Source organism: Quercus suber, unplaced genomic scaffold (assembly GCF_002906115.3).
Source record: "Quercus suber isolate HL8 unplaced genomic scaffold, Cork oak 2.0 scaffold_406, whole genome shotgun sequence".
Taxonomy (NCBI): domain Eukaryota; kingdom Viridiplantae; phylum Streptophyta; class Magnoliopsida; order Fagales; family Fagaceae; genus Quercus; species Quercus suber.
In genome coordinates this window covers 47376-65160 of record NW_027069857.1, presented here as the reverse complement: position 1 = coordinate 65160, position 17785 = coordinate 47376, and the positions used below count along the sequence as shown (strand labels likewise).

The 17785-nt window shown below is 36.0% G+C and overlaps 1 protein-coding gene across 1 annotated transcript in view; it reads left to right on the top strand.

Annotated features, from left to right (window-relative positions):
• LOC112028217 (DNA-directed RNA polymerase III subunit 1) overlaps positions 1-17785 on the top strand; it is a 40433-nt gene that overhangs the window by 9352 nt on the left and 13296 nt on the right. The window contains 11 exon segments of the mRNA XM_065761323.1: positions 4039-4251; positions 4341-4489; positions 4570-4711; positions 4800-4940; positions 5990-6178; positions 7466-7682; positions 8342-8435; positions 12247-12401; positions 12404-12480; positions 14202-14393; positions 17096-17194. Of these exon segments, the coding sequence (XP_065617395.1) occupies positions 4039-4251; positions 4341-4489; positions 4570-4711; positions 4800-4940; positions 5990-6178; positions 7466-7682; positions 8342-8435; positions 12247-12401; positions 12404-12480; positions 14202-14393; positions 17096-17194 (1668 nt within the window).

The window sequence follows — 17785 nt, the reverse complement described above, 5'->3', positions numbered from 1 at the left end:
CGCCCGGAAGAATCTATGATTCATGGCTGGAGATCAGGCGTTGACTAGCCTTTGCCTACAGAGAGACAATGACTCACACGTGAGGGGGAGATTATTGGGTGTACATGTGTGAGTGAAGTCTCATATTAAATAATAATCAAAAGAATGAGTGGTTAATATAACACAGTTTGCCCCAAACCCATCGGCTTGAGATTTTGGGTTTAGTGGTGTCCCCTATATGTTATTATTAACCCCTTAATTGGAGTCTCCCCAACAGTTTTCCTCTCTTACTCACTTCTCTGTAGTCTTGGTAACAGAGTTTCAATTGCTTACCTATTGTCTTAGCCATAGACAGATGTATGATGAGGCTTTGAGCTGGATAGGTCACTCTCAATTTCAGTAGTTAGAACCCAAACAAAATTGCGTATAAGAAATGGACCACAGGAGCCTTTGTCATGGAGATGGTGTTTTATGTGTGAAGTTTAAGTCAGGTTTTCAAGATTACAGCCCCTATTGGTGCCTAACATTATTCATAAACCTGCAAAAAAATTGAATAAATGTGATCCAAATGGAGGATCATAGTAGCCGGTATTTGGTTGGTCTTCATGAGCATGACAGTTTATATGTAATTCGTAGATGTGTAGTGTTTTTTGGATGAGCAAGTAAGAATTTTTATTAAATGGAATCAGGCAATACAACTAAGAAACAGAATACTAAACACTCTGCAGGGCATCAAGGTGCTTGGAACCTCAAATAACACTTCCTAACTAAAAGTAAAACCCTTTGCCACTGCTGAACTACTTGGGTTTCCTGTCAAGTATGGAGACGGGAATCCCCCAAGAGCAACAAAGTGTCCTATTCAAATCAGAATTTCAAAACTTCCCTCTTCAAGAAATCCGAGTTCTGACTTCCCATTTTTTTATCTGCATAATACTCTCCTCAGCTTTAGTCTACCCTCCATTGATACCCAGGTTTCTTTGAGACATTAAGTGGTATACTGTAGCCTCCAAGAAATTTTGCACAGAGCAGCCCCCAAATTCTTTCCTTCCAGTCTTTTTTAACCTCATTCAACAAGCTTCCCAACTTGTTTCTGGCTTGCAGAGCAAACAGAGCTTCATGACCTCTTCCAATAGACAACCTGTGAAGGAACACTTAAAAATAGATGACTTTACAGAGATCTCCTACAGAAGAGACAAGCTGTATCTTCGAGTCTCCTCATTGAATCAGCCTATCTCTTGTAGTTAACCTATTCTTGAGTGCTAACAACATTATGAATGTGTGTCTAGGGATAGATTAGAAAGGATCCAGAGAAATTTCCTGTGGGGGAGTTTTGAGGAAGCTTTCAAATATCCACTTGTTGCCTGGAATAAGGTGTGTTGGCCAGTGGAGAATGGAGGTTTGGGGATTCGAAAGATTGGTTTGTTTAATCAAGCCTTGCTTGGAAAATGGTTATGGCGGTTTGGAAGAGAAACCAATCATTTATGGTGTCAGGTTATAGGTACCAAGTATGGAGTGTCTAGTGGAGGTTGGTGCACTAGAGTTAGTAAAGGTGCTCAGGGATGTGGAATGTGGAAGAATATTAGGAAAGGTGTTGAGAGTTTCTTTGGTCATGTGTTGTATGTGGCGTGAGAGGGTCTTCGTATTCGATTATGGTATTATCTTTGGTGTGGGCATATTTCCTTAAAGGATCTTTACCTTGATCTTTTCTTTCGTGCCATGGGAAAAGAAGCTTCGATTTTTGAGTTGATTAATATTTCATTAGATGGTGGTAGTAGGGGTTGGAATATTCAATTCCACAAGGCTCTTGATGATTGGGAAGATGTAGGGCTGTCCAGACCCGACCGGCAACCGACAACCCAGCCAAACCGCCCGACGCCGACCCGATTTCGGCCCGAACCAAAGGTCTAGTCGGTCGGCGGCGGGTTTCCGTTCTTGAAAACCGACACCAGCGGGTCGAGTGACGGGTTTGCATCTCCAAAACCCGAGCAACCCGAACCCGACCGCAGCTACAAAAAAATCTGGCCAAATCTGGAAAAACAAGCTAGATTCGGCGAGATCTCGACTAGATCTAGCGAGATCTCGACCAGATCCGGCTAGATCTTGTGGGATTTAGCCATATTCGGCCAAATTCCAGCAATTTCTAGCCAAAAAAATGCAGATTTCATAAAAAAAATTCAATTCCCGGCGAAAATTTTCCAATTTTCGACAAACTTTTTCCAGTTTCCGGCGAAATTTTCCAGTTTCCGGCGTAAATCTCAGATTCCGGCGACTCTTTTTTTCAGATTTTGATGCTGTTTTTTTTATTTCCGGCAACCGACCGACCCGACCGATGCTATGTGTCACCCGAAACCGAACCGATCGATTTTTCTGGCGGTCAGTTTCGGGTTCCTCCGCCCCTCCACCCGACGCCGGCGGGTCGAGTCCGGGTTGGGGTCAAAACCGACCCGGCCCGACCCATGGACAGCCCTAGGGAAGAGGAGAGAGTGTTTGCTTTTTACGAGCATGTTTATTCCAAAATGCCTAAGGGTGAGGGGATTGATAGTTTGTTTTGGAAGTTAACCCCAAATGGTGTTTTTGATGTTCGCTCTTTCTACAATTCCTTATCTACTCCTCCTACCTTTCCTTTCCCTTGGAAGTGTATTTGGAGTATTAAGGTACCTAGAAGAGTGTCTTCCTTTTTAAGGACCACAACTCGGAATGGTATTCTTACTATTGACAACCTTGTAAAAGGGATCTGTCTTTGGTTAATTGGTGTTGCTTGTGCCGTTGTGATGAAGAAACAGTGGGTCATCTTTTAATTCATTGTAAGTTCACACACGCCTTTTGGAATGAAGTGTTTTTGATGTTTGGTTTGTAGTGGGTGATGCCAAGGATGGTTTTTTTTTTTTTTTTTTTTTTTTGTGGCATGGGAGAATTTTCTGGGGTTACACTATTCTTAGGTCTGGAATATGGTGCCAGCGTGTTTGATGTGGTTGATTTGGAAGGAACGTGATACCTGCATTTTTGAGAATGTTGAGAAATCCGCTAATTTTTTGAAGTCTTTGTTAGTTGGGACTCTGTTTGGGTGGTCTTGTATTTGGGGTTTCACACAATGTATTTCTGTTTCTGATTTCGTGCAATTTGTTTTTGTTTTTGTTTGATTTTGTTTGTATTTGTTCCTAGTATTCTGTTCATCATCGTGAACATGTTGTACTTTTTTTAATGAAAATATCCATTACCTATCATCAAAAAAAAAAAAAAGAATTTGTCTAGGGATTTCCATTGTAAACCATATGAGTCTAGACCATTCAACTTCAGGGAGCTTAAAACTGAGAACATTCTATGGCTCTGCACTAGAGTATCTACCAGATTTTGAGGGAAGCCAAATAGGCTTGTCATGGTCACCAAGTTCAATCAATAGCAGCTTACTTTGGATAGCCATCAGTGCTTCAAATCTTGCCAGCCTCCAGCACCAATTTTTTCCTCTTAACACTAGAAACCTTTGCTTCCAAGTTGCTAGCTGTGTCATACACTACCCAGAAGCTGTACCTTGTATGGAGAACTCCATCTGGATGCTAGCAGTAGTCCAACCACAATGAAATAAAGCTTCCATCCCCAATCTCAAATTTTAGAAGAGGCCTGACCTCATTTCTGAGTCTCTTCATTTCACTCAATCCACATGAGGACTCCTGATCAGCTTTAACCAACTGGAAGCTTCTTCCTTTTATGTCTGAACTGTTGTTTGTTTCATTTCTTGGATTTCTTCTTTTCCATGTGTTGTTAGGATGTTGCTATCTCTGTCCTTTGTTTTGATTTCAGTCTGTATTAAGAGCCTTTGCCATTATTATTGTTTATTTTTTCGATGTTTCTGTATACTTTCAATGAATCCTTGTTATGTATGAATCATGATTCTAAAGTGTGATTAAAGGGAAGGCTGGTTTTGCATATTTTTATATTACAGTTAGGATTCCTGCATTATTTCCTTTATGGCATCGACAGAAATTTTAATGGGATAATAAATATTACTTAAAGGTACTGTAATGTCTTTATTCTATGCTTATTCTTAGAATTTTGGCTCAGGCTGGTTGGGATGTTCTTCAACTTGAGGTCGCTCAGTATATAAATAGTGACGTTCATGTTCCATTATCAATGCAAGCTTCCAGGCCATTAGGTGGCTTTTTTCAGCGCCTAAAGGGGAAGCAGGGGCGATTTCGTGGGAATTTGTCAGGGAAGCGTGTCGAATATACTGGCAGGACTGTTATATCACCTGACCCGAATCTGAAAATTACCGAGGTAAGGCATTGTACCGGAACTTGAACAACTTTTCTGCAGTTTTTGTGCCAGCTGTTGATCTGTTTCTTTAATGTGTGTGTTGGATTTAGGTTGGAATCCCCATCCAAATGGCTCGAATCTTATCTTATCCTGAACGTGTTTCTCACCACAATATAGAGAAGTTGAGGCAACGTGTCAGTAATGGCCGCGATAAGTACCCTGGTGCACAAGTGGTCATAAATGCTGATGGGAGTAAGAGGCAAGGCTTATAATTGTTCTTGTTTTCTTATAAGAAAATACTTGAGGTAATGATGTGGGATTTATTATTTGGTGCTGCAGGATCCCAGTTTATGGTGCTAAAAAGCAAATTGCTGATGCACTGAGATATGGTGATATAGTTCACCGTCATTTAGAAGATGGGGACATTGTCCTTTTCAACAGACAGCCAAGCTTGCATCGGATGTCCATCATGTGTCATAGGGTGATTAAATTAAACATAGGGTTTGCGACATTGTACAACAAATACCTTTATATTACTATCTGATTACATTTTATCATTTTGCATGCAGGCAAGAGTTATGCCTTGGAGAACATTGAGATTCAATGAATCTGTGTGCAATCCATATAATGCTGATTTTGATGGTGATGAGATGAATATGCATGTCCCACAAACAGAGGAGGCTCGAACAGAAGCTGTTATGTTGATGGGGGTAAAATTCTTGTCATTTAGATTTGTGGTACTGTGTACCCATCATGTTTTGGATCCAAATTCTGTGATGTGTTTGATGCCATCCAATGATTTTAGAATTGATCTCTCATATATTGGATAGTAAAGTGAAAGATTATGCATGCCAAGTCATAATTCGTCTTAAAATGATCCTTGTCACTGCTGAAAGGGACAGTGATAGATAAATATGACATATCTTGAAGCCATGAGTTTTACCAAAGTAATGAAGAAGATGATGGTGGTAGTTTTATTTACATGCGTAATACAACACTGACTGACTGAAAAGTGCAATTTGAATTAGGGATTTTGTATAGTATACGTGGTCTTTAACTACTTCTGTATCTGATCATGTATTACCATTACATATATACATGACAACAATCAATCTTTAGTCTCAAAACATGACAACAATCAATCTTTAATCATGGTCAGCCATGTATTCTTATTCATCATTCTATCCTATCCAATTTCATATTCACTGTCACCTCCTTAATTGACATGGATTTTTTTTTATAGTAATTTTATTATAGGTCTTCCTCCTTTTTTGTTCCTTCAACTTGAGTCAACTTACTTGCTCACTCACTCTATTGGTAATTACATGGCACTCTATGAGTCTTTAATGCAAGACCTCACCTGTCATCTTGCGCCTACAGGTTACAAGGATAGGAGATGCTATTTGAGTTGGAGCTCATTGGCATTATATATTAATGTAGGGTTAAGAAACTCAAAGCCACTATCTACTATTCTTTTTAAATAAGTGCATACTTCATTAAGGGCAAAGGGGTGTAACCCATGTGCACAAGATGTATACAAATGGTACACCGATATTAAGCTCTAAAAGTCATCTCTCAAGCATCTTAATAAAATTGGCAAAAGAGAATAGACCTGAAGCATTATACACTTAGATAAAGATTTGAGGAATAAACATTTTAGGTTGGGAATATGCATTTATGAAAGGGGCTGTTTTCTCATGTTGAACTTATTTTTCTAGTTTGTGCATCTTGTTCTTTTGTAATAGTTTGTGTTTGTCAGGTGCAAAACAATTTATGTACACCAAAAAATGGAGAGATTTTGGTTGCTTCCACTCAAGATTTTCTAACGTCTTCTTTTCTCATAACAAGGAAGGACACGTTTTATGACCGTGCAGCTTTTTCTCTTATGTGTTCTTATATGGTGGATGGCATGGATCCTGTTGATTTGCCAACTCCTGCAATACTTAAGGTTTGTGCGTATTTTATTTCTGCTGTATTGAAGTGATACATATACAAATATATACACATGTTACAATCCCAAAGTCTCTTCCCCCCCACTAAAGCCACTATCTACTATTCTTTTTAAATAAGTGCATACTTCATTAAGGGCAAAGGGGTGTAACCCATGTGCACAAGATGTATACAAATGGTACACCGATATTAAGCTCTAAAAGTCATCTCTCAAGCATCTTAATAAAATTGGCAAAAGAGAATATACCTGAAGCATTATACACTTAGATAAAGATTTAAGGAATAAACATTTTAGGTTGGGAATATGCATTTATGAAAGGGGCTGTTTTCTCATGTTGAACTTATTTTTCTAGTTTGTGCATCTTGTTCTTTTGTAATAGTTTGTGTTTGTCAGGTGCAAAACAATTTATGTACACCAAAAAATGGAGAGATTTTGGTTGCTTCCACTCAAGATTTTCTAACGTCTTCTTTTCTCATAACAAGGAAGGACACGTTTTATGACCGTGCAGCTTTTTCTCTTATGTGTTCTTATATGGTGGATGGCATGGATCCTGTTGATTTGCCAACTCCTGCAATACTTAAGGTTTGTGCGTATTTTATTTCTGCTGTATTGAAGTGATACATATACAAATATATACACACGTTACAATCCCAAAGTCTCTTCCCCCCCACCCCTTCCCGGCCCAATCTGCTTTACTCTGTGTTTCAATCTCATATCCAGTCTAAAAGGCAGGTTTTGTTATTTATCATGATAAACTACCACTTATTTGTAAATAACAGTCCCCACTCTACCTCCCATTTAAAACTTAAAAATTCCACGTGTTGGGCCTCTCTTATTGAGGGAGAGTTAGGGCCCATATGTGAATGGGGAGCCTAGAATAATGATTAAGGATCTGTTTGGATACAACTTATTTGGCTGAAAACACTGTAGTAAAATAATTTTTAAATGTGTGAATAGTACCGTGGGACTTATTTTTAATAAAAAGTTGCTGAAAAGTTGCTGAATAGTACACTGATGTGCACTGTACATTGACCGAAAGTCAAAAAACACAGCTAACCAAGGAAAAAAAAAAAAGAAGAGGCAAAACACGCAAGAAGAAAACACAGCCATGAATAAGTTGGATCCAAACGCTACCTAAGTGAATAAATTCTTCAATTCCAAAAAATTTAAGCTTTTATGACTGGTGATAGTTTATCAAAGGTTTTTTGAGAAAGGAAATGGATATCTTATAGGAATAGCAGGTTTCTTTTTTCCATCATTGATTCAAGTGTAATTGTTCTGCAGCCAATAGAACTTTGGACTGGCAAGCAATTATTTAGTGTTTTAGTGAGGCCACATGCAAGTGTGAGAGTCTATGTAAATCTTACTGTAAAGGAGAAAAGCTACATCAAGCCTAATAAAGAAGGAGAAAGAGAAAAAGAAGCCATGTGCCCTAATGATGGGTTTGTCTACTTCCGTAATAGTGAGCTATTATCTGGACAGCTTGGGAAAGCCACTTTAGGTCAGTTATTATCATGACTTGTGGATTCCGGATTTTATTCTTCCTCTCAACTTGTATCACTATTTTTTTGTTGAAATTCATTTTCCAGATGTTTTCAGTCTTTGAACAGTATCTTTGGTTGTTGTCAAACCTGATTTCTTGTTTGAGTGGAATATTTAAGGTTTTTAAAATGTATTCAGAAATCAGTTGATATTTACATTGTCTTAACTAGTGCGCTGAAACTGGCTGCAGTTGCAAAATGGAAATTTTTTTTTAATAATCAGGAAATTTGCTTTTTTGTGGAGTACACTAGGCAAGGGTATTCTGATTTTTTCCATTTTCTAAATAAAAAAGCAGCAGTTTAAACTGGCTGCAGTTACAACGTTTATCAAAGTTGTATAGTTGTACGTTTGTCTTTTCTGCAAGTGTAAGTTGAGTTGGATACTATTTTCTTTGTCCGTTAGTACTTTTTATATACTTATTTTGAGATTGTTGGTTTTGTTGCGGGGCCAAGTTTCTTGAGCTTTGCCCTCTTTTTCGGGTATCTGAATGAGACTTTTTGGCCTCTGTGGTTTGTGAGCAATATCATAAAGGTTAATTTTTGAATTTCTTTTAGCTTGGATTTGTTTTTGTTTAGTCAATGTGTATGCTCTTATATACATAACATAACTTCATTCCAGGAAACGGAAATAAGGATGGACTTTTCTCTGTTCTTCTTAGAGACTACAAAGCACATGCTGCTGCTACATGCATGAATCGTCTAGCTAAATTGAGGTACTTGTCTAGCACAAGTTTTTATTTATTATTTATTTTTTATTTTTTATTTTATAATTATGTTCCTGTTGGTCCATCTTGGTTGGTGTTTAATATAATTTGATCCATATTTATTAAATATGCTATGGTTTAAGCTTTTTAAGTGCATATCTGGATCCTTACTTTTCCAGGTTCTTTGGAACGTAGAACACGCACATTTGAGAATATTGTGTGCACTCAAGAAAAATTGCAATCCGTCCATCTTGGCTGGTGTTTCATATAATTTGATCCATATGAAATATGCTACGGTTTAAGCTTTTTAAGTGCATATCTATATCCTTACTTTTCTATGTTCGTTGGAATGTAATAAACCCACCTTTGAGAATATTGTGTGCACTCAAGAGGAATTGCAATCCGTGCTTATTCGTACTTTGTTTGATTGGCCTAGAGAGTGTGGGGTTTTACACATTGTAATTCTTATCTAGAGTTCCATGACTCTTTTCTTTCTGCATGATTTTTGAAATTTTTTACACATTGTCTTCATCATCGTGAGTATGAGGTGAATTTTCACATTAATAAAACTTTATTATGTAACAATAAATAAAGTTAATGATATTTTACATTATTGTTTGGTGACATGGATTCTGCTTGACTTAATTTGATTTTTTATTTTTTTTATTTTTTTATTACTTTTTAGTGATTTATTCCGACAGGGATTTAACTTGTATGCTGAATTATATGTATCTTGTTTTAAGCCTCTTATCATCTACAAATTTTTTTTTGATAAGTAATAGAATTTTATTAATATAAAAAAAATGAATCACCCAAAGTATACAGGATTTATATGAATGGGGACAATACAATCAATTCCTCAAGTTACAAATATCAATCAAATCATAAATTGAAGATAAAGAAATACAACCCATAGTAGACATCCAAATCCAATACTACAGAGTTCTTAAAAAGAACAATATCCGGCATGCTTCTTTCAATGTCCTCAAAGCTTCAAGCATTACTCTCTCTCCAAATACATGACATCACACAATGAGGAGAGGCTTTCCAAATAATACCATCTCTATGATTTCCAAATCGCCCTTGCAACTTTGGTGTGACCCAATACACTCCGAACAACCCTAACACCATAGACCATAAATTTGAAGCAATAGTACAGTGAAGCAAGAAGTGATCCATCGTTTCCTTGTTACATTTACACATATTACACCAATCCAAAACCCCAATGCCCCTCTTACACAAAGTGTCAATAGTCAATATTTTTCCTAGGGCTGCTGTCCAGGAGAAGAAAGCTACTGTAGGTGGGATCTTCACCTTCGAAATGCTCTTCCATGTGAAAGACATGTTACTGGGAGAGTTCAAAGCACGATAATACCTACTCATTTTAAATCCTTTACTCTTATCAAGTTTCCAAACCATCTTGTCATGCCCAGCTCCATTTAGTGGAATGGAATAAATCATCTCCAAGAAATTTGACGGTGTCTCCAATTCCCAATCCTGGACAGGTCTTATAAAATGCAAGTCCCATTGAAGAACACCATTAGAAATTTTCATAAGATCTGCCACTGCAATCCCCTTGTCCTGGTTGATATCATATTGTTCTGTAAAGAACAATTTCAATCTTTCATGCTGATGCATTATGTTTCTCTGTCTCTGTCTGTTCACCTCTCTGTAATTTTCCATTCTTGTTAGGTGCTATCTTTATTTAGTTCGAAGTATGGCTTGTCTCCTAATGTTCTCTGCTTGTTTTATGATAATTTTCTGCTTGCTGCTTCTACATAGCAAACCTAGCATTTGATTTTGTTGGCAAATAATGCTAGTACCACAACAAAACCCACAACTTTGCCACAACTTGCCCATGTGGCGAGCTGTGAGTGGTGGAGTAAAAGTGGTGTGTCCACAACTCCATCACTCACAGCTTGCCACGTGGGCAAATTGTGGGTTTTTTTGTGATACTATTCTTTGTTGGCCAGTTGTGTTTGAGATCATTTGAAATCTTGTATCTCATTATAGCATGGAAGTAAATGTTTGTCATCTCTCTCTCTCTCTCTCGATACATTTTTTGATGTGCTTTATGGAATGATTTAGTTCTCTAATAAGGTCAATGCTGATTATGTCTAGTCAAGACATAGTAGACATATTGTTTGTTTATTTCTTATGGTGTTTTTATTTATTTATTTATTTATTTATTTTTTATGAAGTGGATAAAGGCTTCTCAAATGGTGTACAGTGACTGTCTATGAATAATGTTCATATACTACTGTAAAAATTTGTTTTTTTGGGGGGGGGGGGGGGGGCCACCTCCACCAACATCATTCCAAAAGCTTTTGATTGAACAAATTGGATCAACAACTGACGCTAGTTAAATTTTCTCCTTTGTCGATGGTCCAAGCAATGGAGTTGTGAATTTTTTATATAATTAGTCTTACTCTTATGCTTCCATCCTGCAACTGCATAAGTTCCAATGAAGTTAGTGGGAAAGTCCACCTATGTGGGACAATCTTGAGACCTTTGAGCTTATGGGATGTCTTGCAAGAGAAAGTGGGTGGAAACTGATTATGAGATTTTATGGAAGAGAAGTTGATAGTTGTGGGGAATTTTCTGGCTGACTGAAATTGATGTTTCACATTGCAATTTTAGTTTTCAGTTTGTTAGAGTAAGACAAATTTGTAGAATTGGAGACAGAATGGATTTGGGTGAATTATGTTAAGTGGAGAAATCTTGGAAGCTGTGAACAGTGATGTGAATGGTAATAAGTTGAAATTTTTGGTTCTTATGATTGAATTGTGTGATTGAGGAAAGGGTTGGGCTTGGTAAAGTATGATTTTTAAAATTTTAAAAGGTATCTAGGTATGGTAATGGTTTGAATTTGTTCTCTTCTTTTTAATTAAAAAAATTGTTCCAGAAAATACAAAAATGTTAAATAAGGAAAAGAAACACTCTTATTACACGAGCTTAAGTGAATCTTCAAACCATAACTATCAAATCTGTGGGATTTACTCAATAAGGGGGGGCTACAACCCCATTAGGAACTAGAGGAGTCTAATAAAAGCTGTTTTTGTAATTCATAAAGATGAGGAGATTGAGGAGAATGTTTCCCGTTGCATTAGACTATTGGTGTAGCGTGGATGAAGTTTGATTTTAAAATTCCCATAAGGTTGAAGGTTGATTTTAATAAAACTGCTAAGGCAAACTACATAAAATGAGAATGCCAAGATGGAAAGGATGGCATTATATGTTTAAAGTGGGGTTGGCACTTATTAATGAAAAAGTTGGGGAAGAATTTCCTAAAATGATTTTTCCTTTTGCACTAGGAGTCAGATGATGAAAAGTTATAATTTAAGTTATTTATTACTTTTTTTGGGGCAAGGGGAGGGGTGGGGTGGGGATATTTGTTATATATAATATAAGTTGAAAGAGTGAAAGGCATGGAGGGAACTCTAGAATAGTGAGGGTTGAACTAGTGAAAGATATGATAAACAAGGATGTGTTGTAGTTATGACCTCTAAAATGCACTTTGAAGGGAATAAAACAAAATGCGACTACAGATGTGAACAACCATCTTGGGCACTCAATCCATTCCAGAAAGTTTGCTGATATTTTTATCCCCGAATCCTATTTCCTGGGAACTTTGTATAATAACTGCAGTTGAGTATGTGTAACTTACTGTTTGTATTTGTAGAATGTCTGTAATTGCAATTCACTTAAAATGGTCTATGGGGATATGTGATGCTCATTTTTGATGATATAACATCTGGATCCGATGAAATGTAGATTCCACAGTTTCATGTGAATAATTGTGTAAGTACCTTGGGTGCAGTGCACGGTGGATAGGTAACCATGGTTTCTCAATTGGGATTGATGATGTCCAACCAAGTAAATATTTGAACGAAAGGAGACTGGAAACAATCTCTAGAGGTTATCAAGGTTGCCATGAGAAAATAAAGTTTTACAATGAAGGAAGCTACAGCCTGAAACCGGATGTGATGCTGCTCAAACACTAGAGGCTGAGATAACTAGAATTTTAAATAATATTCGAGATGAAACTGGCAAGGTAAAGTTCTAAAATTATTTATTTTTTAATTTTGATGAATTTCCTACTTGTATTTGTTTAAGGATTCCTCTAAGGAATGCTAATTATAAATATTCAAGTATTGCAATCGTATGTTTCTGATAACAAGTGTTGGAGAAGTTTGTTGTTTGAAAGGCTANTGAACAGTGATGTGAATGGTAATAAGTGAAAATTTTTGGTTCTTATGATTGAATTGTGTGATTGAGGAAGGGTTGGGCTTGGTAAAGTATGATTTTTAAAATTTTAAAAGGTATCTAGGTATGGTAATGGTTTGAATTTGTTCTCTTCTTTTTAATTAAAAAAATTGTTCCAGAAAATACAAAAATGTTAAATAAGGAAAAGAAACACTCTTATTACACGAGCTTAAGTGAATCTTCAAACCATAACTATCAAATCTGTGGGATTTACTCAATAAGGGGGGGCTACAACCCCATTAGGAACTAGAGGAGTCTAATAAAAGCTGTTTTTGTAATTCATAAAGATGAGGAGATTGAGGAGAATGTTTCCCGTTGCATTAGACTATTGGTGTAGCGTGGATGAAGTTTGATTTTAAAATTCCATAAGGTTGAAGGTTGATTTTAATAAAACTGCTAAGGCAAACTACATAAAATGAGAATGCCAAGATGGAAAGGATGGCATTATATGTTTAAAGTGGGGTTGGCACTTATTAATGAAAAAGTTGGGGAAGAATTTCCTAAAATGATTTTTCCTTTTGCACTAGGAGTCAGATGATGAAAAGTTATAATTTAAGTTATTTATTACTTTTTTGGGGGCGGGGAGGGGTGGGGTGGGGATATTGTTATATATAATATAAGTTGAAAGAGTGAAAGGCATGGAGGGAACTCTAGAATAGTGAGGGTTGAACTAGTGAAAGATATGATAAACAAGGATGTGTTGTAGTTATGACCTCTAAAATGCACTTTGAAGGAATAAAACAAAATGCGACTACAGATGTGAACAACCATCTTGGGCACTCAATCCATTCCAGAAAGTTTGCTGATATTTTTATCCCCGAATCCTATTTCCTGGGAACTTTGTATAATAACTGCAGTTGAGTATGTGTAACTTACTGTTTGTATTTGTAGAATGTCTGTAATTGCAATTCACTTAAAATGGTCTATGGGGATATGTGATGCTCATTTTTGATGATATAACATCTGGATCCGATGAAATGTAGATTCCACAGTTTCATGTGAATAATTGTGTAAGTACCTTGGGTGCAGTGCACGGTGGATAGGTAACCATGGGTTCTCAATTGGGATTGATGATGTCCAACCAAGTAAATATTTGAACGAAAGGAGACTGGAAACAATCTCTAGAGGTTATCAAGGTTGCCATGAGAAAATAAAGTTTTACAATGAAGGAAAGCTACAGCCTGAAACCGGATGTGATGCTGCTCAAACACTAGAGGCTGAGATAACTAGAATTTTAAAATAATATTCGAGATGAAACTGGCAAGGTAAAGTTCTAAAATTATTTATTTTTTAATTTTGATGAATTTCCTACTTGTATTTGTTTAAGGATTCCTCTAAGGAATGCTAATTATAAATATTCAAGTATTGCAATCGTATGTTTCTGATAACAAGTGTTGGAGAAGTTTGTTGTTTGAAAGGCTTCCCTTGCCATCAGCATTTGAAGTTCATTAAAATAATTTACAGGAGCAACTATATATATATTGTATTTTTTTTTTTTTTTTTTGTTAGGTCTGCATGAAAGAATTACATTGGAGAAATAGTCCTTTGATTATGTCCCAGTGCGGTTCCAAAGGATCTCCTATCAACATCAGCCAAATGATTGCTTGTGTTGGCCAGCAATCAGTTGGGGGTCGTCGTGCTCCTAATGGGTTCATAGATCGGAGCCTTCCTCATTTCCCTAGAAAAGCAAAAACACCTGCAGTAAGTTTTGCAGCTCTTTATCATGAATGTCTTAATTATGCGAGAGCTTGCTATGTTCTTATCCTAGTTTTTCTTTGGGATCTTATACCCCAATCAGTAAGTTTTGCAGCTCTTTATGATGAACGGTTTTTGAAGGTATCTCTATGATTATGGATGAGCAGTGAATGATTAGTAACAAAGGCAGTTTATGACAAAAAATAAAAATAAATTAATAGGATTTGCAGATCTATAATACATTGGCAATGACATAGTATTTTGCATTGGATTTTTATTTTTTATTTTATCATCACCTACTGTGTAGGTGGCTGTATTTTTTATGTTACAAGGTTGTTTATTCTAAAATGACATGCCTATAGAATGGCTTATTTATGTTTAGATTTGTGAGGGGCTGGCTGGCCTTTATTCATTGGTTTCAATGGGAATGAGAAAAAAAATTGAGAATGAAAAAAAATAAAAGGACTGATATGAAACCTTTTAAGAGAACAAAAATATCACCACTATTATACCCTGCATTTAGAAAATTGTTTTTTTTTTTCCGTGATATCCTTGGCTCCTAGCTTAAGGAAAGCTCAGAGGTATTAAATTCCTTGTATTAATGAAGGTACATCTGAAAGAAGATATGCTCTACCGCCTTAAATGTCTACCCTTGCCATCATGGCTGCCAAATCATTGCTATTTGTGCCATAGATGCTTAGAGAAATAGAAAGATGTTATTATGAGTTGTTCTTTTTTGTTGTATGGGTGTTACTCTTTTGGAAGGGTTGGGAAATTTTTAAGAAGTTTCTAGTGATGATGTGTCCCTGACCAGCTGTCCCTTACAAGAATATTTGTTGTCCTATTGTAACCACCCTTTCCTATCTAAGAAATGAATGGTAAAGGGGCTTATCATCAAGAGTTTCCAGGGCCTCCTTACTGTAAATATCATTTTTATTGTTTTCTTACCTTTTTCAAAATGTTATCAGGGCAAAATATTTGAATTCCTAACATTCTTGTCTTTGGTTCTTGTCCATTTCAGTTTTTTTCTTTGAGCCTCAATGATTACTTTGATTAGCTTTAGTGGTTTTGGGTTAAATATTTACTATCTTGACGATGTTGGAAGGTGATTGAACATGTTGGAACACTGTCTTCTTCATCACCGTTATCAAAGTTGATGTGTTTCACTGTTTGACTGGAGTGTCTGGATGTTGGCTTGGTGGTTTGTTTGGTGGATTTCCAAACGCTATTAGGTGTTTTCAGCTATTGCCTTGACAATTCTGACATTGTCATGATGGTTTACTGGTGGTTCTTGAAGGAAACTATTGCAAGTTTGAGTGGTAAGTTATGCCTATCTAGGGGTTTTCAGAAGATTCTGAGTACCACCAGTGAAGTTGTCAGCTGGAGAAGACAGGGAAGACCCGTGTTTGGTTCACAGTGTGGGTTGTTCCTTATTTTGGATAAGGATAGCTTAATCCTGGTAGGGATACTTAGTGTTTGGCAGAGTTGGCCATTTGGTATTTTTGGATCTCAACAATTGGGTGTCCCTTATCCTGGCAAGGAAAGTTTGGGCGGCCTTGGAATAGTGTCATTTGGATGGTTGTCCCTCATTGTTTGACATGGTGCATTTGGTGGGAGAGAAATAACCGGCATTTTGAGGATTCAGAAAAAATAGTTTCAGACCTTAAACTCTTCTTTTTTAAGATTCTTTTGGACTGGGTTGCAGTGTTAGTTCAAGGTTTCAGTTTACTTCTTTCGGCTTCTCCCATGTACAAGAATAGTGCTTTTAATGAATTTTAATTATTTATATATTTTAAAAAAATCTTATGCACCTTTGATCTTTTTCATAACACAAAAACTAATATGGCAAATGAACGCTAGCTCAAATTACACTTTTTCCTTTCATATAATGAGATGGAGAGTGAGGTCACGAGTTCAAGACTCACTAGGTGTGTAACCTTACCTATAAAACAAAATTAGAAGAAAAAGACTCATTTGATGCACCTCTATTTTCAAATTTTTTTTGGTAAGTGCACCTCTATCTTTCATGGGTTTTTTTTTTTTTTTTTTTTTTTTGGTAAGTGCACCCTATCTTTCATGGGTTTTTTTTTTTTTTTTTTTTTTTTTATAATTAAAACATGGGCTGCCCCCCATTGTTTGATGTGGTGTATTTGGAGGGAAGGAAATAATAGGAGCTTTGAAGATATAGAGTGAACTATGCCTGATTTCAAGTTATATTCTTCTTTAGAACTTTATTGGATTGGTTGTCAGTTTTGTGGTGTCATTCTTTATATTCAGTTGTTGATTTGATAGATTTATGTAATTTATGTGATTGATTGTATGGTCCCCGTATACTCCCTCTATATTGGGGTGACTTTTATTTATTTATTTTTATATCAATAAAGGTTTATTACTTTAAAAAAATGGATTTAATTTTTGTTGTTGTTATGGCTCCAAGGAGCATTAGCGTATAGTTGTACAAATCTTGTAGTTAATTGGGTAATGCATTTTGAGAAGTCGTATGAGGATTTGTTTAATGATTGAAACCTACTCCAAAAATTTTCTAAATCCCCATTTCTTTGTAGAGTTAGTTAATTAAAGTATATATTTAAATTATTGAATATTAGGATAACACGGATATAGATTCATTATATTGTTTTACTTGTTCATCTAGTTTGCAAATCATGTGTATTGAAGCATTTAGAGACCTTTTGTTATTTTTGATGCAGGCCAAAGGCTTTGTTGCTAATTCTTTCTATAGTGGTTTGACAGCCACTGAATTTTTTTTCCATACAATGGGAGGGCGAGAAGGCCTTGTGGATACGGCGGTATAACTATTCTACCTAGCTTCCAATTATGATTAATTGTGGAAATTTAAACATATATGTTGTGTTTTTACCAATTTTCCTAACTGCATGATATGGCTTTATCAGAAACTTTGTGGAACTTTTTACTCTGTAGATAATCAAAACAATAAGCTTTTGTTATTCTTTTGCTATGAAGAAGTACCATGAGTTGCATCACTCTCATAAGTGTGAAAGGAGTTCTCAACTTGTGGCTAGGTTGTTCTCTCACTGATATTACCTTGAGATAGCATATAAGCATCATGTGTGAAAAATTACTGATTACTAGTATTATGCATGTGCGATGCACGGTTTAATCTAAAATCATATGTAAATGAAAAAATATATTTTAAATATAAAATAATTTATATATTATAAATTATTATTTTTTCCTTTTACAAAATCATATGTAAAAGGAAAAACTTATTTTATGTTAATTTATCCTGTTTTTATCCTCAAAATACAGATTAAACTATCCAAAATTTATCCTTAAAAGCTGATAAGGATAATTCAATAAAAATAAAAATGATAAGAAGAAAAGAGACATGTTAAAAAACTGTAAAAAAACAGTTAGTA